At 40.2% G+C, this 23,319-nt stretch overlaps 1 protein-coding gene across 2 annotated transcripts in view; it reads right to left on the reverse strand.

Annotated features, from left to right (window-relative positions):
• Window positions 1-10,835, reverse strand: part of SELENOT (selenoprotein T) — a 31,344-nt gene extending 20,509 nt beyond the window's left edge. The window contains exon 1 of one of the 2 annotated variants that reach the window (XM_089911017.1): window positions 10,640-10,835. In XM_089911017.1, the coding sequence (XP_089767143.1) occupies window positions 10,640-10,776 (137 nt within the window). In that variant the 5' untranslated portion in view covers window positions 10,777-10,835. The remainder of the gene's footprint in view (window positions 1-10,639) is intronic. The other variant, XM_022582748.2, reaches the window with a different exon arrangement.
• Between the last annotated feature and the right edge of the window lie 12,484 nt (window positions 10,836-23,319).

A 23,319-nucleotide genomic window follows, 5' to 3' on the forward strand; every position in this document is an offset into this window, starting at 1 on the left:
AGAGATGGAGGCCAGGTCGAGAAGGTTACTGAGTGAAGAGTATGTTCAAAACTGAAGTTTTACATGTGTCACATTCTATGCCTAAAAGCTACCAAACCAGAGGTCAACCAAGTAGAAATCCACCTGAAAGGAACAGTATCAGAAAACACTGATCTATACTCCAGTTAAGAATTTTTAAAGGGAAGTGAGGAGGGAGAAAATAGGTTATGTCAGAACCAAACACAGTGGACTACCACGAGATTGTACTCACTTTTTCAATAAATATTGCCTGATGACAGGTACTGTTTTAGGCTCTAAAGATATACGGCAGCAAGCAAAACAGACAAAAATCTATGCCTTTCTGATGCTGGCAACATTCTAATGAAGAAGAGAGAGTAAGCTGTAACAGTCTAATGGAGAAGATACAGTTCATCAATTCATAATATCCGAAGCTGTTTCCCTTGTCTTGCTTGAGAAACAGGAACGAAAAAACAAAACAAAACACCCGAGGGACTATGGAAAAAGTGTCACAAATTGAAAGAGCAAAAACATCAAACAAGATTCAAAACAAGAACCGACACCCAAAAATATTCTGCAAGAAGCAGAAAAGGATGATAAAAGAGGTAAGGAAGGACTGTAAGAAACCTCAAAACCAAAAGCAGAATTTAAAAAAATATTTTAAGGCCCTGAAGAAGAAAATTGATGGGTGGGAAACTGAATCAGTGTTAGAAGATGAATAATAAAAAGTACAGAAGATCTGAATAGTATCATCAATAAATGGAATCCACAGATACATCAGTTTTTTCCTATAGAAAACACCCTGAGAGACCACAGAATATTTACAACAATTGACCATCTATGTTAGGTCACAAAGAAAGCCTAATAAGTAGGTGGATGAAGAATGTCACCAACTATCAGTAAACAAAGGATGCTGCAACCATCAAGCCACTGCAGACACCCCCAGCTGTGCACCCTGAGGAGATTCAGGATGGAAAAAGACTCTTGCATCTTCCCATACACAGAAAAGCACTAAATTCATTAACTTGAGATGTCTGGTTTTCTTTAATTAACAGTAATCTTTTGATGTTCCGATAACCTGGAGGTTTTTTTTTTTTTAAACTCCTATATATTCTGGCTCCTCCCTTCTTCAGAATAGTCCCTCAAAGTTGAGAGGCTGTTTCCTGGGCCTAAGGCCTCAGTATGTCCGCGGAATAAAACATAACAGCAAATGTCACATTCTCTAATTACAGTGCAATAAACTAAAGAATTTTAAAAACCCAACCCACTTTAAGATCTTCTGGTAGGAATATTAACTAGTTTAATTATGTCAAAATTTTAAATGGGATACCCATTAACGTAATCATAATATTTTACTTCTATGGATTTAGTTTATGGAAATAATTGGACAAGCACACATGATATCTGAGGACAGTCATCTTAACAAAGTAATTTTATGAAAAATTAGGACCAACATTGTAAGGTCGGATCTTAACAAACGGCACCGCGAAACAGAGGAAAGCTTCAAGTGAGCTTTATTAGGGAGCGCTCCCGGGCGAGGTTCACTGGTCCGAGAGAAAGGGGCCAGAGAAGTCGCACCCGGGCGAGGGTTGGGCAAGATTTTATAGGGGAAGAAGGGAAAGGGGTGTGGTGAATCTGGGAGGGCGCAGGGTATTCCTTATTTGGTGGTCTTTTCGGGTATCCTGGGGGACAGTTAGTCCCGCCCCTCGAAAGGCGGGAAGGCTGGGCCGGGTGCAAAGTCCCCAGGTCAGTTCCTGGAACTGGGTGGTCCGGAATGTCTCCAGGGCAGTTTCTGGAACTGGGTGGTCCGGAGAATTTCAGTCTGATGCAACCTGTGAATCTGATTGTGTTCCCCTGCCTCGGGCCAGTTGGCCTTACAAACATAAATATTAAACAAACAGATTCAGTGACTTAAATAAATTAAAGAATACCCATCTTATGGAGTACTGTGCCTGTTGATACAGAACAGTATCTGCCGATATGAAAAGATAAGTGATGAGGGGAAGGCAAATTTCAAAAAAAGCATACAACTATAAACTCACTAATATAAAATTATATAGCATTATGTTTCTGCGCGAAGAGTCGGCTTGAAGGAGGTTCTTCAAAATGTTATTAAAGAGTTACAAGGATATTTCACTTTCTTCCATATACTTTTTTAAAAATTATTTTTACAGTTAACATGTTATTTTCACAGTGAAACCGAGAAGGATCCTGTGGGGCTCCAGGGCATGGAAGCCTTTTTGTCCCCCATTTCTTACAGGCAAGACTCCAGCCTCCATGAACAGTTGCTAATCAAGGGAGGAGCAGCCAAGAAACCACCTGAGGGAAGATTAAAGGGACCAGAGAAGCTCATCAAGATTAAGAGACCCTGCACACACCCTAACCTTGTCCGCGACCCCACCCTTGAATTATTGCTGTAAGACTCCTCAAATCCTCCTGGGTTGGGACACATAGCTTTTCAAGGCAGGAGCCCGCTGTGTTCCCCTTTCCCTGGCAAAGCAATAAAGCTATCCTTTTCTACTTCACCCAAAACTTTGTCTCCGAGATTCGATTCCGCACCAGTGTACAGAGAAGCTGAGCTTTCGGCAACAACAGCCAGAGAGCTATTTTCACTTTTTTAAGCTGAAAGTCAGTAAGTAAAGGTTTCAAAGGTTTATTTACTGCAGGTCTTATTACAACATTAAAGACAATACAAATAATAAGTTACGATAATGAGCACTTGATAAATGGCAGTAGCAGGTACACTGTGCTAGGTGTTTTTAACTGATTAGCTGACTCCAGCTCTCCTCATTTCCTGTCTCCTCCTCCCCCTCTATGCTGAGTCAGGCTTCATTTGCATGTGTTCTTCTTTTAGCTAGTAAAGCTCATTCTCTGTATCTCCTGGTGGAGTTCCCCATACCCTTGCAAAATTTCATTTCCTCCTCTGCAAAGCCTTCCAACTCTCCCTGAATAAGTAATCCTTCTTCTCTCTGGGTTTTTAAGACTTCTTTTAGAACACTCAGAACAGAGTGGTTTACTGTTATATTGTTTACATGTCTGTCTCTCCCACCAGACAACTGGTCTTCAAATGTTACTGTGAAAAACAAATTCGTTATCTTCCTAAAAATTGGACAAAACAGGAAAACAAGTGGCATGAAAAAGGGGACATTAAAAACAAGGGCCTGGGCTTCCCTGGTGGTGCAGTAGTTGAGAGTCCGCCTGCGTCCGTGCCCGGTCCGGGAAGATCACACATGCCGCGGAGCGGCTGGGGACCCATGGCCGCTGAGCCTGCGCGTCCGGAGCCGCAACAGGAGGAGGCCCGCGTACCACAAAAATAAAACAAAAAAAAACAAGGGCTTGATAACACAACACTGTAAATCAACTATACTCCAATAAAAATTAAAACAAACAAAACAAGGGCTTGATTATGAGCACTTCGTGCTAAAATCTGTGACCAAGATTTCTTCCTTATCACTCCCAAGCTACACCCCAATCAAGATAAAGTATGTGAAAACATGATTTTCCTTTTTGAAAAGCAGGGACAGTGACAAAAATCAAATGAACCAGAGGACTCCAACTACACTCTTAAGTGACAAAGATGGAAATGAAACATACATGCATGCTTTTACTTTTTTCCTTCAAGCTTCTTTACAGTATCTAATAATAGAATATTAGAGGTAACTGGAATGCAACCAACACCCTTATTTTACAGATGAACAAGTTGAGAGCTAGAGATTAAATATTTCCCCAAAGTCATTCAGAAGATAAAACGCAGATCAAGTTAAGAACTAGGCCTCCAAACTGCTAGTCCAGTAAATGCTCACCTTCCCAGTACCTATACCATTCAAAATCTACGAGGTTATTTATGAGATTTCCAAATAATATATTAAATTTGATCTCTACCACTTACCTTAATGGCAAACTGTAAGGAAACAATGTTCCCATTTTCTGTAAGAGAAGATAAAACCTTAAACCATTCATATTTTACTTACATCTAAAAGCTTTGAACTAAGGTACTTCATTCATTATTAAGAAGAAACAACTATTTTGTGCACGGTATTCAGTTAGCTCCTGAGCTATTTATTGCTTAAAATGGTAAAAAACAAAAAACAGGGCTTCCCTGGTGGCGCAGTGGTTGAGAGTCCGCCTGCCAATGCAGGGGACACGGGTTCGTGTTCCGGTCCGGGAAGATCCCACATGCCATGCTGTGGACTGGCTGGGCCCGTGAGCCATGGCCGCTGAGCCCGCGCTCCGCAGCGGGAGAGGCCACAACAGTGAGAGGCCGTACCGCAAAAAACAAACAAACAAAACTGGTGACTAAATTCTATGTAACTTCAAAATTCTAACATAGTGGCAAGTGCAGCAGCCACCATTTTATTTGTTCTCTAGAGCACTCTGTACTACTCTACAACCTGAATCAACTTATCTTATTACTCCTTTACTTCACTGTTTCCAAGTAGTACTTTCTTCCTATTTAGCATCTTTTCAAAAACCAAGATTTATCTTATAACCATTAGTGTGTCACAGTTTAAATGGCCACAGTTTTTTCCTTCTGAGCGGTATACAGAATAATGGTGTATCTTACAACCTATCATATTGTAGGTTTGGAGAAATATAATAACTGTTATTTAAATTTTTAGTTTCAGTTACTGTGACTATTTTGGGGAGATGAAAATTTCTTTGTAGGATTTTCCCCTGGCTGCTGTGTTTTTAGTTTTAAAAACTCAGCAACAAAGCAAAACAAACTTATGGTTACCAAACAGGATAGGGGTGGGGGGAATAAATTAAGAGTTTAGGATTATCATATAAACACTACTATATATAAAACAGGTAAACAACAGGGACCTACTATATAGCACAGGAAACTACACTTAACATCTTGTAATAACCTATAATGGAAACGAATCTGAAAAAATATATATATACTATATATACTTACATATATCTATAAGTAAAAATATATACTATATATATTTATATATATAGTATATCTATAACAATCGCTTTGCTGTACACTTGAAATTAACACAACATTGTAACCTATGCAAATTTTTTTAAATTCAGGATTCATCCCCTTCAGTTCCCCCTCCCAATGCCCTGCAAAAACAACCCATAAAAATTGTCTTCTTTGTTTATCACTACAGTGAATGGCACAGCATCGCTCCAGAACTCAGGAGTCACCTGTGACACCTCTCATTGCATGCCACCTCTCCGGCACCTCAAATACTGTAATCACCAAGAACTGCTAAATTTATCGGCAAAAAAATCTCTTAAACCTGTCCCTTTACTCCTACCACCACCCTTCTATTTCAAGCTCCATTGTCTCTTGCCTGGGCAACTCCAAGAGTCCCCTAAAATGGTCTCCCCACATCTATTTTTGTGTTCCTTGCAATGTCTTTTCCACAATGATACTTACTGGTTTTTCCTTAACATAGCCATCCAGACCTTCCAGGGTCTGTGCTACCTTCTCTTTGATCTTTAAGGTCAGCAGCCTTGGCCTCAAGAAATTATGTTCCCTTCTTGGATTGGAAGAATCAATATTGTAAAGATGACTATACTACCCAAAGCAACCTACAGATTCAATGCAATCCCTATCAAATTACCAACGGCATTTTTTACAGAACTAGAACAAAAAGTCTTAAAATTTGTACGGAGACACAAAAGACCCCGAATAGCCAAAGCAGTCATGAGGGGAAAAAAACGGAGCTGTAGGAATCGGGCTCCCTGACTTCAGACTATACTACAAAGGTACAGTAATCAAGACAATATGGTACTGGCACAAAAACAGAAATATAGATCAATGGAACAGGATAGAAAGCCCAGAGATAAACCCACATGGTCAACTAATCTATGACAAAGGAGGTAAGGACATACAGTGGAGAAAAGGCAGTCTCTTTAATAACTGGTGCTGGGAAAACTGGACAGCTACATGTGAAAGAATGAAGTTAGAACACTCCGTAACACCACACACAAAAATAAACTCAAAATGGATTAGAGACCTAAATGTAAGACTGGACACTATAAACCTCTTAGAGGAAAACCTAGGAAGAACACCCTTCAACATAAATCACAGCAAGATCTTTTTTGATCCACCTCCTAGAGTAATGGGAAAAAACCCAAAAATAAACAAATGGGACCTAATGAAACTTAAAAGCCTTTACAAAGCAAAGGAAACTACAAACAAGACGAAAAGACAACCCTGAGAATGGGAGAAAGTATTTGCAAACAAATCAACGGACAAAGGATTAATCTCCAAAATACATAAACAGCTGATGCAGTTCAATATTAAAAAAACAAACAACCCAATCCAAAAATGGGCAGAAGACCTAAATAGACATGTCTCCAAAGAAGACATACAGATGGCCAAGAAGCACATGAAAAGCTGCTCAGCATCACTAATTATTAAAGAAATGCAAATCAAAACTACAATGCGGTATCACCTCACACCAGTTAGAATGGGCATCATCAGAAAATTTACAAACAAATGCTGGAGAGGGTGTGGAGAAAAGGGAACCCTCTTGCACTGTTGGTGGGAATGTAAATTGATACAGCCACTGTGGAGAACAGTATGGAGGGTCCTCAAAAACTAAAAATAGAATTACCATATGACCCAGCAATCCCACTACTGGGCATATACCCAGAGAAAACCATAATTCAAAAAGACACATGCACCCCAATGTTCACTGCAGCACTATTTACAACAGCCAGGTCATGGAAGCAACCTAAATGCCCATCGACAGATGAATAAATAAAGAAGATGTGGTACATATATACAATGGAATATTACTCAGCCATAAAAGGGAACGAAATTGGGTCATTTGTAGAGACATGGATGGATCTAGAGACTGTCATACAGAGTGAAGTCAGTCAGAAAGAGAAAAACAAATATCGTATATTAATGCATATATGTGGAACCCAGAAAAATAGTACAGATGAACCAGTGTGCAGGGCAGAAATAGAAACACAGATGTAGAGAACAAACATATGGACACCAATGGGGGAAAGTGGCCGGGGGGTGGGGGTGGGGGTGTGATGAATTGGGAGATTGGGATTGACATGTATACACTAATATGTATAAAATGGATAACTAATAAGAACCTGCTATATAAAAAAATAAAATTCAGAAAAAAAGTACAATTGATATAATAGCAAAAAAAAAAAAATTATGTTCTCTCCTACTGTAAGGTCACTGAACGTGCTATTTCCATTGCCCAACAGTGCTCTCTAAATACATTTTATCCTTCAAGCCTCAGTTCAAAGTTCATTTTCTCCTGGAAACCTTCCCTGACCCTGTGACTAGGTCTCTTTCATATCATATTAATCTCCTACAGCAATTAACACAACTGTAATTTTATGTGTTGTCCATGGATTAACGACTGCCTTCTACTCTTGCCTTTAACATCTATGAGAGCACTGAACGGAATTCCCAGCACCAAGCAAAGCACCTTCACACAGTCGGTGCACAAATATTTGTTAAATATACAAATGCTGTCTAAGTAACTAACATGATCTCTATAACTCCCAATTTCTCAGATTTCTTCAATTCAGCATTTTACTAATCTTGATCAGTATCAACACCCAAATCAGACTTAGGCCTTTATTTTCTTGCCTCCATACCATGAAAGCAAAGGCTAAGTTGGTATAAATTTCAATTAAAATCTGTTCTTCTAGTAGTTGCTTCATTTACCTCTTAAAACTCCATTTAGAAGTTGGTTGTCCTAAAATTATAGCAGTGGATTCTTAAATTAACAAAAACTGGAAAATTCTGCTGTATTCTGCTTATGTTTTGATATATTAACTTTAACCTGCTATTCTTAGTAAATCAACTGTCAAATGTTCAAATAAGTGTTAACCATAAACAGCTGTAGATAGTAATCTCTTTAAACTCCAACAACTGATAAAATGCTGTAAATCTGATGACATGTTAATTCACATGTATGGGAGGAAAAAAGCATGCATACGAACATGCCAAACAGTACCTGTCAGAATACATTTACACAAAAAAAATCACAAGAAAGGAAAATGTGACGAGGGAACTTTATTTTAAGCTCTGATTAGAGAACTTCCTTTTTTATGTTTAATACTTAAACGTCCAAATAAGCAGTACAAATTTTTTCCCCAAATATGCAATCAATGTCATCAAACTTACCTAATTCAATTGCTCAATCAACGGATGTAATAAATCAAACGCTCAGGTACATAAAGTCAGTCTGTGCTTCTCTGTAGGCTTCCAGAGGAGCCACATTTGTCTTGTTCACCAAGGTATCTTTAGCCCTTGGCACAAGCAGGTACTGAATGAGGATTTACTGAGAAAATACATCAACACAAAATAGGAACGTTTGTTTTAAGCTATTTTGCATGCTTGATCTCTCTCCCTTCAACTCCATTTATGTGTTGGGTTATTTTTTTCTATTAGCAATTACAAAAGTGCCACAATTAACAGATGATATATTGAGCTAAAGTTAAAGAAAGAGTACTCATAATAAATATAAAATAATAAGGGACAAAAGCAATGGAAAGGAAGGTAAAAATTGTTTTCTCCTTTGTTAACATTGGTAATTAATGAAAAGTTGCATTTTATAGCACTCCGATTTCAAATGGAATTAAAAGAATTTTCACATATTTACCCTCAATTGTCTTCGCTTCCTCTCCTTTCCCAAACAAACTTGCAAAAATAAATGCCCAAGAAACTCTAACAAAAATCAGAAACCAAATATTCACTTTCCTATATACACATTAATCTCTGGGGGAAAAAGTAACAAACAAGCTAAATTTACCTGTAACGGGTATGGCATAGGGCATATTAATAGTTATTTCCCATCTACAGATTAAAAAAAAAAAGGGAAGGGTTTTTGTATGTAACATGCTCAGGATGACTGCAAAAGAAAATACTTAACAGACTTTTGTAATTCTCTACTTAAAGAAAAAAAAACGAAAGGAAACAAAAATTAAGTATCAAAAGTTTAACTGAAAAAAAAAAAGTTTAACTGAAGTACTTAGACTTTTTTAAAAGTTTAATTTGAAGGACTAAATGCCCTTCCCCCTACATTTGTTTACACATTTTCAAAACTTTATAAGGTACATTTGTTAAATTATTGTGACAAGTATTCCAATACAAGCAACTGTAAAAGAAGAGTATTTTGGAAAAGCCCAAGTGAAACCAAGACATACAAAATAGAAAAATTACATAACTTGGAAAATGCAGTCTTTTTTTTAACTACTTAAATCCAAAAGTATCACACTTAATCCTTAACAATATTTATTAGTAAGATGACTGCCACTTTCTAATGGAAAAAAATAAATATGGAGAAAAAAGTCAGAATAATCAAGCCATAACTCCCCCTTACAGTATCATATACGAAAGATGATATGATGATATATGCCAAGCACACAGTAAACACTACAGAGAGCTTTTTTTTTAATCAGAAGGAAGTTGCAAGGTTTTTAGTTTTCACTCCAAAAATACTTACCATCTTATTTTCTGAATCTCTTTAAACAGCACTTAAATTGATTTAATATTAAAGATTTGCTTAGTCTTTAAAGATAAAGCAAAAAAAATAGTTGGATAAGTAGAAAATCTAAACTTTAGTACACTTATATTAATACATGAAGTTTGAAAAAGCTGATTTTAAATGCATTATGGACAACACCAATGTTCCAAAGTATCAGGACTCTGAAGACTTACTAATCCAACCATCCTATTCTGAAATAACGTCACCTTTTGAGATACGGGATTCTAATTTCCACAACTTTACAATTTTGTTTTTAATCTGAGCCTTTCAAACCGTCCCCAACACCACTTACCTTATCCCATGCATTACTGCTCTGCTTCTAATACCAAACTAGGTAACCACAAAATCACTTACAGAACATTGTCGAAAAATGCCGGGTGTGGGGGGAAAAGGGTTGTTTTTTCTATTTCTCTGAATGCCCAAGAGATTTAAAAGGCAGAACTCACGGGAGTAAGGGGAGTGGGGGAGAAGATGCAGTTGTCTGGGAGCGAAAGGTTGTCAGAAGAGCAACGTGCTCCTTTACAAAAACACTTTAGAAATTGCAAACGGAGAATCAGCCTCCCCGTCCAAGCTTATCAGCTGTCAGAATCCCTACGCTCTCACCCAACAGTCACCCCGGCGGATCCTGGAGAAAAAGGCGTCTGTCCCTCGCGGGTCTCCTTCAACGACCCGAGGTGACCTTCGCCTAGCGGGGCAGCGAGGCCGCCTGGCGTACCCCGCGAAAGCCGAGAGGAAGTTAATCGGGAAACAAACGCTGCAGCTCCTCCGCCGACCCTGCGCCGACTCATGCCCGCCGACTCATGCCCACCTCCGCAGGCAGCCGGGTGGCCATGGAGTGACGCCGCCGACCCGTCCTCCGTACTGACAAGTGTCCCCGCGTCTTCGCCTTTCAGTATTTAACCTTCTCGTGCCCTCCTTCCCCACGCCCTCCATTATAGGAACCAAAAAAGAAGTGAGCGGTTGTGTCTGGAGGCAAAGAAGGCGGCCTGGCCATCCCCGGGAAGAGCCCCGGAGAAGGTAGGCAGCGGAAGGCTGCTGGCACCGTTCTTCCGGGACAGGGAAGGTTCAGCTCTCTAGGCCGCAAAGCCGCGGCCTCGCGTAGTGAGAGGCGCCGAGCGAAGGGGCGGCGGGGCGCCGGCGCACATACTCACCAAATCTGGAACTTGAGCAGCGGCCCCGTGGCGTACTGCATCTTTAATCTCTTGCCAGGCACGCCACCCAGGTTGGCCGAGGCATCGCTCCGGACCACCGCTGACGCCGCCACCAGGAGAAGTAGCAGAAACCTCATCTTAAACGAGCAAACCACTTCGGCCGTCCTCAGACTCACACTGCAGCCGACCCAAGGTAGAGCCGGAGCCGCGAGCTGCTCCCCACCGCGCAGGCGCGATCCGCCAAGGTCGTGAGGGAAGCTGGAATGCGCCTGCGTATCCCGGCCCCTGCGCGCGCTCTGGGAGGGAGAGCTGACCTGTTTCACGGTCCTGACCCACCATCTTGGATGTGCGCGGAGACTCTTGGGATGGAGTGAGATAGGTAGAGAACAAACAGCAGCTGATGGGATAGTAGAGGAGCCTGCTAATTAAAGCTTCTGGCACACCTGGGTTCTACATAAAATTTCATGTAGTTCAGACTTTTATCTCCCCGAGACACTTAGGAACACCTGTTTAACAGCCTTGATTCAGGTGTGGGAGATAAGAGAAAGCCCCCGCCTTCCAAACCGGAATGCTTCACTCTTTCTGTGTGCATGCTATGGCCTTTTCTTTGAACTTGGAATATTGCGCTCTCCTAAAGGAGTCTTTTTTAAAAAGACCTTTGGAAAACTTCGACATATACAAGAACAGAATAATTACCTAACTCATTAACGACCTTTAACAATTACTGGTATTTTGGCAATAGTACAGCTCTAACCACTTCTCCCCCAATGAAGCAAATACCAGACATATCACTTCATCTATGGATTTTTAAGCATGTATCTCTAAAACATAACTTTTCTTTGGAGAGAAGAAAACTGACCACAATACCATTATCCCACCTTGAAAAATAAATTATTGCTTAATACCAAAATATCCAGTGTTCAAATTTCTCCTATCTTAAAGAATATTTATTTATTTTTATTGTTAATTTGTTCAAATTGTTACGGAACCAAACTTGGGTCTGCTCACCTGTGGGCAGTAAACCAATTTACTGACACTGGACTGTAGTGAAGGAAAATGCAGCATTTACTGTAAAGGCGCCAATACAAGGAGGATGGGTGGCTTGTGCTCTAAAACCCTGAAACCCCTGGTGGTTTTGCCTATAAAAGTCTTTATAGGCAAAATTTGGCGTGAAGGATGCAGGGTGTGCAGCTTTCTTCTGGTTGGTTGGTGGTGAGGTGCTCAGCTTGAAGTTACCATCCTCCACCAGGGTAGGGGCTTTAGTTCCAGCAGAAGAACTCAAAGATATTGTTATGTATATTCCCAGGGCTGCACTATTGTTTCTTGACTGCTCCTCCCTTGTTTCTGTCCCTTCCCTGATTAGCAACAGTTTGAATCTGCCCTTTGGAACTCAGGGAAGATCAAGGAGTCTGAATGAAGCCTATTTGCTACAAACAAGAAACCAGAGACACAGAAAGGATTTGTACCCAGGAGAGCCCCACAGGGGCCCCACAGTTCCATTTCAAAATCAGGACGAAAATAAAAAGTAATCCTTTGCCATTGGTTGATATGTCTTTTAGATCCCACCAAACAAAGCCTTTAAGGTCAAGATTACACCAGGAATTGAAAAAGTTTCATGTATTATTCATTGCAGCAAAGGGAACACACACCACAGGGAATCAAGGGGAGTCTCAGTAAGAGGGTGTTAGGAAGATTATTATAGCATCTGGGCTTTGGATGATTTGGGAAGAGTATTGGGAGTGCCAATGGAAAATTTGGTCATATTTTTTAAATAAAGCCTCAGAGTGAATAAACATCAACATTTTGGATTATTTAGCCCAGGTATTGCAGTTATGAAATACATCAGGTATGAATTCAAGAAATAGTTGAATAGGAAGTTCTCAATAAGTGTGTATGCCCATAGTTTCTCATATCCAATAGTTTGAATGAAGCACATGATCAAAAATTGTTTCCTAATTTAAGGATGCAGTGAAAGTCTGAAAACAGTTCACAATATTTGATTTCAACTCAAAGTGACTAAAACAAGTCTTATATATCTTAGTGAGATAGGAAGGGGGCAGGGCACAACCTTTAAAAGAATGACATAGCTGTTGAGGACATGACATAAAACTGGTTAGAACCAACTAGGTCCAAGATCGTGGATGAGTAGACTTCCACTAGACCTTGAGCCTCAGTATATGCTCATCTACTGACAAACTCTGAGTACAGCAAGGTTGCTGGATATAAGCTCATTTTACAAAAATCAATAATTATCTTTCACCAACAACTTAAAAATGTATTTTTAAAAAAATGTATCCTTTACCAATACTTCCTAGAATAAATCTAAAATGAAATGTGCAAAACTTTTATAAAGAAAAATATAAACCTTTCTACTTACTCTTCAAGGCCAATTCACTGTTTGTTCAGTGAAGTCTATCTTCAGCCCTTCCTGCACTATGCCCCTGAGGCACTCAGCACTGACCTCCTACCTAGTCATTATATAACACTGTAATCGGTTATTACTATGTCAGACTCTTCTGCTTTTAGCTGAGACTGGCAAGGTTAAGGACTGTCATTCTTCCTTGTAGTCCAGGTGACCATGGACTTCTTGAAATAACAATGAGAATAAAATGAGAACAAATAATATCAGCTACTATCTATCGAGTGCCTACTATATACAAGGTGCTATTAAGGGCTTTACCTATATTATCTTTATTTATTAATTAATTACTTACACAGAGCAAATAATGTTTGAATGTGTGCATGTCATGGATGGTTAAGATTTTAAACAGTGAAGAAGAAAAGAGAACGTAAACAAAAGCCAGGAGAGGGGTCGTTGCAGGACTGCTGTGCTAGAGGGGGGTTCCACTAGGGGATGAATGGGAAACCAGATTGGGAATGTAGGTGGGGCAGATTGTGGAAGTCCTTGAATGCCAGGCTAAGCAGTTTAAATTTTTTTCCTGTAGAAAATGGGAGCTATTGAAGATTGGCAGCATTATCAAAGCACTGTCTTAGGAAGACCGATGTAATAACTGTGTGCATAGTGATTGAAGTAAGAAGTGTCTAAAGGTAGGAACTCAGATACAACAGGAAGTAGTTAATGCAGAACAATCATTATAAACCACTTTGACATAGCACAAAGCCAGGGCACAAGGAATAACTAGACTTGCTGGGTTCTTGAGGAACGACTTCTTAAAGAAGATCACTATAGGGTAAGAAAATATTTCAACTGGGAACAATAAGATGTGCAAAAGTAGACAAGTGGAAAATCTCATTAAGCCTAGAAGGTTTCCACTGCTGGGGCTCAGACGTGTGTGGTGTGGCTGGCAGGTAGACGCATGTGTATGTGGGTTAGGGTGGGGGGACATGGAATGAATCCTTCTGGGAAACAATGCATTTTATGAGAAGGAACCAAACAACAAGAGCCCAGGCAGCGACAGAGCACAGGTCTTTGGGGGAAAGATGATTCCAAATCCAGCATAAGGACTGTTGCTCAGATTGTATCCCCATCCCAGCCCAACTCAATTCAAAAAAAGTGACAAGTCTAAAAGCCTAAAAATGCAGCACAACATTGGAACCCCAGAAGCACAACTTTTAACAACTCTCCCCCAAAAGAATATAATGTAAAGGGAAGAGAGACATTCTCCATCTTATCCAGGGACACAAGCTATGGCATGATGAAGCTCTAGCATATCAGGCTTATGATATGCTAAATATGCCCAGATGTTGAAAGAGACCCCAGGGCCCAGTGGAGCAACCTCAGGTGCCAGCAGAGGGTGGGGTATGCAGCAGTGCAGATGTAGCAGTTATCAGAAAGAAGTATGGTGCAATTAGGGGCAGTGGCAACACCCGATAAGAGTGAATTCATTTACTGAATATAAATCAGACATCCCCTGGAGCCTCCCAGACATACTTGGAAGTGGGGCAGGGGTGACAGGCATTAAATGGATTTGCATGTAGGACCAATGAGTCTGTGACATGTGAGCTGGTATTATTATTATTTTTTAAAATAAATTTATTTTATTTGTTTATTTTTGACTGCGTTGGGTCTTCGTTGCTGCGTTCAGGCTTTCTCTACTTGCGGCCAGCGGAGGCTGCTCTTCGTTGCGGTGCGCAGGCTTCACTGCAGTGGCTTCTCTTGTTGCAGAGCACGGGCTCTAGGTGCGTGGGCTTCAGTAGTTGTAGCACGCGGGCTCAGTAGTTGTGGCTCACAGACTCTAGAGCGCAGGCTCAGTAGTTGTGGCTCACGGGCTTAGTTGCTCCGCAGCATGTGGGATCTTCCCTGACCAGGGCTCAAACCTGTGTCCCCTGCATTGGCAGCCGTCTTCTAGCCAGGAAGAGGGCCCTCACCAAGAACCAAGCTGGCCAGCACCTTGATATTGCACTGCCCAGCCCCCAGACCTGTGCAAAATAAATGTCTCTTGTTCAAGCCACACAGTCTATGGTATTTTATTATAACAGCCTGAGTTAAGACAGTGAAGAAGCAATAATCATGTCTCTAGCTCAGGTGTTCTTCTGATTTAATTGGTCTAGGATGAGGCCTGGGCACCGATGTATTTAAGTTTCCCCGGACTATGAAGCCAAGTTTAGTGTACTAGACTTGAGGTCTCTTAGGGTATAGACTCAGGTCTTATCTGTCTTCAAATCGCCAGAGAACCCAGCAAATTACTATGAACATGGAAGTTACTTGAACTTTGATTGCAGTGAATGGTAATGGAAAATTTGGCAAGTGGTAAAAGAAGATAATTTGTCAACGTGTTAAATTTCAACTTTTGACTAGATAGTCAAGTAAACTTATGATGGAGATAACTAGTAATATGGTACTAGAAAGAGACAGAATGTAAACATATGTATTGGGGGATAATTTAAGTGCATGTGGTAGCTAAAATTATGAAAGAACATCCATATGTAGTAAACATATAATAGTTTTGATGCCTCAATTAAAAGCATTTGATACAAAGTAAATTAATATAATCATCTAGAATTGAACTTAAAAACAGTATCTAGAGAACATAGGCTGTATGGAAAAATATTATTTGAACCGAATGTATCCATTTCAAGATCGAAAGTAAGAAAGAAATAAAGAACGCTGTACAAAATTTGAGCAGCAAGTTACCTTGTGGGGGCTTCTTCATAATATTAATAAGGTGCATATTGTAGGAAGGCTCCCCAGCATTGACTCCCCCTCTTCTGGTAATGGCACTTCAGTTTCTCTTTGGAGGACTGGCCGGAACCCATTGCACACAATCTTGTTGGGACTGTCAATTAAGATGCCCAGGGCTTCCCTGGTGGCGCAGTGGTTGTAGCACGCAGGCTCAGTAGTTGTGCCGATGCAGGGGACACGAGTTCGTGCCCCGGTCCGGGAAGATCCCACATGCCGCGGAGCGGCTGGGCCCGTGAGCCATGGCCGCTGAGCCTGCGCGTCCGGAGCCTGTGCTCCGCAACGGGAGAGACCACAACAGTGAGAGGCCCGCGTACCGCCAAAAAAAAAAAAGAAAAGATTCGCAAAGCTTTCCCAGCCAGAGCTGTGACCATGTCCCAAGCCAAAAACTATTGAAGCCAGTTAATTCTGGTAGAAGAACCCTGAGGAGCATTCTAGACCCCAAACTACTCTGGTTCCTGTCATCTCCTGGGCCTCACTGTTTTTCTTTTCACTTGAATCTGTGAGCTGTAGCATATTCTGTTACTACTCTTTTCCTCTTAAGTTAGAGAGAGACCATTTCTTTTGCTTGCAAACTAAGAACCCTAACCTAGAGCCATGTTAAGCTCTTTCTTTCCTTAAGCCTGGTTTCGGTTTTTAAACTCTTGCCACTCCCATCTCCAACTCTTAAACATAGAATTGTTGGCAGACAATACTTAGAAGTTCAGACAGTAGACTATCAGTGTCTAGGAGGCCATTACACAGATGGGATAACCCGGGCCCAGCAAGCTGTTCAGGCCAGCAAGCTCAGAATCAAGGCCAGACCTCAGTACCAGGAAGGGGCTGGAGCAAGAGGCCTAAGATTAAAGGCGTACAATAAAAACTATGTTCACACAAACACCTGCACATAGATGTTTATAGCAGTTGTATTCACATTGTCAAAACCTGGAAGCAACCAAGATGTCCTTCAGTAGGTGAATGGTTGAATAAATAAACTATGGTCCATCCAGACAATGGAACACTATTCAGCGCTAAAAAGAAATGAGCTATCAAGTCACGAAAATACATGGCGAAACATTAAATGCATTATTACTAAGTGTAAGAAGCCAATCTGAAAAGGCTGCATACTGTATGATTCCAACTACGTGACATTCTGGAAAAGGCAAAACTACAGAGACAGTAAGATCAGTGGTTGCCAGGGAGAGAGTAGGGAGATGAATAGGTGGAGAACAGAGGATTTTCCCATCAGTGAAATGACTCTGGACGCTACTATAATGGTGGATACACGTCATTGCACCTGAGACCAAACCCATAGAATGTGCAACACCAAGAGTGAAACTTAATGTAAACTATGGACTTTGGATGATTATGATGCATCAAGATAGGCTCACCAGTTGTAACCAATGTCCCACTCTGGTAGGGGATGTTGATAATGCGGGAGGCTGTGCATGAGTGGAAGAAGGGGTATACGGATAATCTCCGTACCTTCACCTCAATTTTGCTGAGAACCTAAAAACTCATCTAAAAAAAAAAATCTGAAAAAGAAACCACCTTTCCTTCCTCTGCAGCAGTCTTGCTAGGGTCAGCCACTACCTCTTTCTCCTCCAGGGAACAGGGGAATGTTCAGAAACAGTCAAGTCTCTTCATTTAGATTGGAGGGAGTTCAGATTCTCACAGCTTCTGTGCGGGGTTGGCTTCATGGCTGTGTGACCTGTGTAGTTACACAGGGCCCAGGACTTAAAAACGCCCTGCACTTGGTTTAATGCTTTGCTGTCACTGCCATGAAATTCTTAGTTTTTGAACAGGAACTCCACATTTTCATTTTGCACTGGGCCCCTGCTACTTCTGTGCCCAAGGCTGATCACTTCTCTGTTCCGGTCAATATTACCAAACTCTCTATCTAAATTCCCAAGTCTTTCATTGCCAGTGTTTAAATGCAAATGCCTGCTTCAGTTTTGTGGTCCAGATGTATTATTTCAATCAATAAGTATGCATGAATTGTCTCTATTATATGACTGGGGGCTTGGGAGAGGAAGCACAAGCCAAGGACTTTAGACTCCTTAAGAGGGTACCATGGGCCCTTGCTGGGAAGAAGAGGGGGAGAGAACACAAAAGCAAAGCAGCCTGGGCGCAATAAAAGGTTCTCTCTGGTGATATCACAATTCTAGGATTTGACCTGTTTAGCTTCAACTGAACATAGACAAATAAACAAAACTGTGCTCAGAAGTAATTTTGCCCAAGGATGTGAATGCAAGCAGCTCTGCTTTGCCATGTCTTTTAAGACTTTAAAAACACAGCTGGGGACTTCCCTGGTGGCGCAGTGGTTGAGAGTCTGCCTGCCGATGCAGGGGACACGGGTTCGTGCCCCGGTCTGGGAAGATCCCACATGCCGCGGAGCGGCTGGGCCCGTAAGCCATGGCCGCTGAGCCTGCGCGTCCGGAACCTGCGCGTCCGGACCCTGTGCTCTGCAACGGGAGAGGCCACAACAGAGAGGTCCGCCACCGGAAAAAAAAAACAAAAACAACAACAACAACAAAACACAGCTGACTTTTGTTTTTTGACTTTTCTTTTGAAAGGAGCTTAATTCCTAAGAGATTTGTGGAGGTATTCCCAAGTCACACAGTTCCTGATTTGCAGCTATACCTGGGTTACACAGCACCTATTTCCTCTTCCAAGGGTGCTCACCATCACTCCCAGCTCAGAAAAGAACCAGAGATGGTGTCCTGGGTGTGATGGCTCTGACCCAATTCCAGGGTCTCTTTGCTTCACTTCTCCCTTGCTTTCTTTCTCTGTCCATCTCATGTATATCTTTTTCTCTGTAATGTCTTTTTCACTTTCCCTCCTGCTTCCATTTTTTGCTTAGTGATCTTAGGAAAAATCTCAATTGTGGTTGAATTTGGAAATAGTGTAAATTTAAATGAAGGAAAAGAGAACATAAGTTTATATGTATGTAGCAAAGAACCAGTATCTAAAGCACACAAAAATGACCAAAAGCATCTATAGGAATCTCCTAAAAATTATTTTCTTCTACTTTTTCCTTCATTTAAATCTGCTTAAAAAAAAAGTTAGCATTCAAACTTTCAAAAAGAATTCTCAATGGGCTTCCCTGGTGGCGCAGTGGTTGAGAGTCTGCCTGCTAGTGCAGGGGACACGGGTTCGAGCCCTGGTCTGGGAGGATCCCACATGCCGCGGAGCAACTGGGCCCGTGAACCACAACTACTGAGCCTGCGCGTCTGGAGCCTGTGCTCCGCAACAAGAGAGGCCACAACGTGAGAGGCCCGTGCACCGCGATGAAGAGTGGCCCCCGCTTGCTGCAACTGGAGGAAGCCCTCGCACAGAAACTAAGACCCAACGCAGCAAAAATAAATAAATTAATAAACTCCTACCCCCAACATCTTCTTAAAAAAAAAAATTCTCATTCTATTTTCTATTATTGGCCTTACATTTTAAAAATTAATTTGTAAACAGCTTTTTTGTTTTAATGAATCTATACTCAGTTCTTCCATGTAAAGTTTTCATGGACTCACCTCAGCACCAATAACCACTTATATTATTATCCTCTATGGGAAAACATATGCAAATTCCATTTGCAAACATTTGACCTACAAACAAACTCTTGAGACACGATTCATTTGCAGCCAATAGGAGATTACTGACAGAACTCAGGGAAAGGTAGGAGTTAAGTCTGATGGCAAGGGGCTAAAGAGGGTTAATTCAAGGAGTTTGTCAATATAAAAAGAGCAGGGACTTCCCTGGTGGCCCAGTGGTTAAGACTCCATGCCTCTAATGCAGGAGGCATGGATTCAATCCCTGGTGGTCGGGGAACTAAGATACCACATGCTGTGCAGCCAAAAAAAAAAAAAGGAGCAGCACCCCATGCTATTACGTTTTCATTTGCATATTTCTAGTATGGAACATATTTCCATAAATTCTAATTCCTTAATTCCCCAATTCTCTGATCTTTGAAACCCTCTAGTGAACATAACAGGAATTGTGCTTTGGGTGAAATGAAAAAAATGCTTTTGATTTTCAAATTCACTTAAAATATATTATAAAATATTTTTAAAAAAACCTTTAGAAGTATGCTTTTCTGACTTCCACTTTAAGATAGCGAAATAAGCACATGCATTTGCCTCTCTCCTTTCTCAGGATCTTAGAGAAATGACAGTAAAGTGGTACAGCAATAAATCCATGGCAACGCTGGAAAGAAGGCAGTGGTCTAGAAACTGTAAAAACTCTAGACAGGGAAGTGTAATTCTCCCACATGACCAGAAGACGAGAACAAGAAATACCGGTAAACCACAGTAGTATCTCCCATCTCTTTATATCGATACACAATGTATGCTTGTTTTATGTATTTTTGCCTAGGTGCTATATGGACTGAATGTGTGTGTCCCTTCAAAATTCCTACGTTGAACCTAGTCCCCAGCATGATGGTGTTTGGAGGTGAGGCCTCTGGAAAGTGGTTAGGTCATGAGGGCAGGGTCCTCATAAATGGGACTAGTGCCTTTATAAAAGTGGCCCCAAGTGCTCCCTCACACCTTCCACCACGTGAGGAGATGGTAAGAAGACAGAACCGGGAAGCAGATTTGTCAGAAATAAATGTCTCTTATTTATAAGCAACCCAGTCTATGGTATTTTGTTACAGCAGTCCTGACGGATTCAGACACCTGGCTACATCTTTTGGTACCAGGTCTTGAATCTTCAAGTGTCTTTCACTTCATTTCAATGTCAATCTTAACATTTCTAAATACATTGTATTTCCTTTGTAACCTGCACTTTACACAGTAAACACTTGATGAATTGACCTACGCACCTCTCTAAAAAGCACGAAGTTTATTCCTCCTCAATCTGGTTTGATTTTATGGCCTTGGGGGCAAAGATGACCCAGAGAAGTAGGCACCTGGTGTGGCTTATTCCACTATTCCTCCTTCCTTCCAGGAATAAAGAAAACACTTAACTTTGGCAAGATTGGAACAGCAACGCTGTCACTGTAATTTCTGTCATTTTACTACTTATAAATTCATATCACTTTGCCTTGCTCTGGACATTAATATATTTACATGGGTGAATGAATCCAAGAACTGCTTTGAAACCTCACCTGAATAAAGATTTTTAATAGTCCTAGCTGTCCTTTCTAATATCTCACTAACTCAAAGAAATATACTGCAAAAATGACCACCAGTTAAACTGAGCATCCATAGAACAAATTTAATTTCTCAAAACATCCAGCTTAATCCCAGAATACAGATAAACATCTATACTTGTTATTTTAAAGCATGTGTATATATGTGTGTTTAACTGACATTTTATAACCTAAATGTACATCAGTATGAGCTGGTTAAATTATCTTACCTCCACACAATGTGGTCATTATAAAGATATATGTATAAATTTTAAAAGAGCTATGTACTGATATGGAATGATTTCCAAAATATGTTAAGGGAAAAAAGGAATAAAGAACAGTGTATATGCTTTTTTTTTTAACGGAAGTGTATGTATACTTGAATATAAATATGCAATGTATCTTTAGAAAGATACATAAGGAAGTGGAAATTGCTGCATCTAGAACAGAGGTACTTTTCAGTGTGTGCCTTTTGCACTGCTTGAATTAAAAAAAAAAATCCTGTTCACATACTTCCTATTTAAAATTTAAAAATAGAGGATTTTATGTTACTATATACGATATTCTTACAGATCAGTAAGATGAAAGCCAAATAGAGAAATGGGCCAAGGAAAAGAAAAAAACAATTCACTAAAAAAATATAAACCACCATCAAATGTGGAAAAGTACATAACCCATTACTAATAAAAAGAAATAACAAAACCAAAAAGTATTATTTCCCTTCCCTCGATTTGGTAAAAATTCAAAAGCCTTATAGATTTGATAAGAATATGGGAAAATTTCACTGGTAGAAGTATAAACCTTTAAAGAAGGAAGGACTTCCCTGGTGGTCCAGTGGTTAAGAATCCGCCTTCCAACGCAGGGGACTCAGGTTCGATCCCTGGTCAGGGAACTAAGATCCCACACGCTGTGGGGCAATTAAACCCGCATGCTACAACTAGAAAGCCCGCATGCTGCAACTACAGAGCCCACGTGCTGGAGCCCGAGCACCCCAACTAGAGGAAGCCTGCGCGCCGCAATGAAGAGTAGCTCCTGCTCGCCACAACTACAGACAGCCCGTGCACAGCGACGAAGACCCAACGCAGCCAAAATAAATAAATAGATAGAAAAAAGTTAAACATTACAAATAAGGTTAAAGTTCCTTTTGACTACCGCCCATCCTAGTAGTCAATGTTATCAGTCCAGTGCATACCCTGTCCAAAGTTTTTTCTGTAAGTTTACATACTTAAATGTAGCCATAAAAAACATAGTATTGTTTCAAAAATATTCTGTATTATTTGGCAACATATATGTTTTGACGTAAATTGTATCTCTATTCCTTTTCTAAGAGAATTCCTTTTTTCCAGCTACCAAAGTTGGGTTTTGCCCCTTTTTCTCTTCTCTCACTGGGAAGCTTGTGTAACGCATGCACGAGCCTTTGTGTCTACTGCAGTTATCTCCCCTCAAGCTTACAATGGTATTCACAGATGCTTATGGTAAATGCCAAATACATTTCAGAGATGATTAAGGAAAGGAGATTTTTATGAGAATACAGGATTTATAGATTTTCCTTTATAATGAATACACAGCAGTGTATTTAAAATTTCATTTTCAAGCACACGTTTATCACCTTACACTCTTCTATCACCTTACTCTTACTCCCTGAGGACAATGTATTTAAAATAAAAATCAAACAAAATATGTAGTCAAAGAACATGTCAGTGATTTTTATATTGATATGTGCTCAGAAATAAAACATTTCTTTGGAAAAAATTAAATGGATTAAATTACACAAATAAAGACAATTCTAAAAAACGAGTCCAAGCAATCTAATTTTGGTCAGAACAGTCACCTTGGAGCAATTAAAAAGCATCTGACTAAAACAAAAGGTTCAATGATACTACCTCTAAAATAAACATTTTATTTTATTTTTCTTAATTTTTTTTGGCCACGTGGCATATGGGATCTTAGTTCCCAGACCAGGGATCCAATCCATGCCCCTGCAGTGGAAGTGTGGAGTCCTAACCACTAGGCAGCCAGGGAGTTCGCGTAACATTTTAAAAATGATGAATATATTTGCTGTAAACTGTGTAAACTGGTAATTCATTTTAAAAATTTAAAATTAAAAAAAATTATTAGGCTGCCAGGCCAAAAAACATTATACTGTCTCAGGACGAATTATTTAACATTTTATTAGAAAAACAATTTTTAAATATATTATAAAAGCAATATATTACTTTAAAAAAGCTTAAGTTTCTATTAACAGAAATAAATTAATGTTGAAAGCAATTATATGTACATGAGTGTGTGTATATTCACACTCACTTCACACACAAAACATTTAAAATACCACTCAAATTTTAATGCATTAGGTCTTTACCAAATCTTATTTGCAGCTTTGGGGCATCAGAGAACTCAGTTATCTGTTTGTGTATATCTCTCAAAGTATTCCTAGAT

Source organism: Delphinapterus leucas, chromosome 4 (genome assembly GCF_059928025.1).
Source record: "Delphinapterus leucas isolate spDelLeu-1000000601 "Yukka" chromosome 4, BTC_Dleu_Yukka2, whole genome shotgun sequence".
NCBI classification, from domain to species: domain Eukaryota; kingdom Metazoa; phylum Chordata; class Mammalia; order Artiodactyla; family Monodontidae; genus Delphinapterus; species Delphinapterus leucas.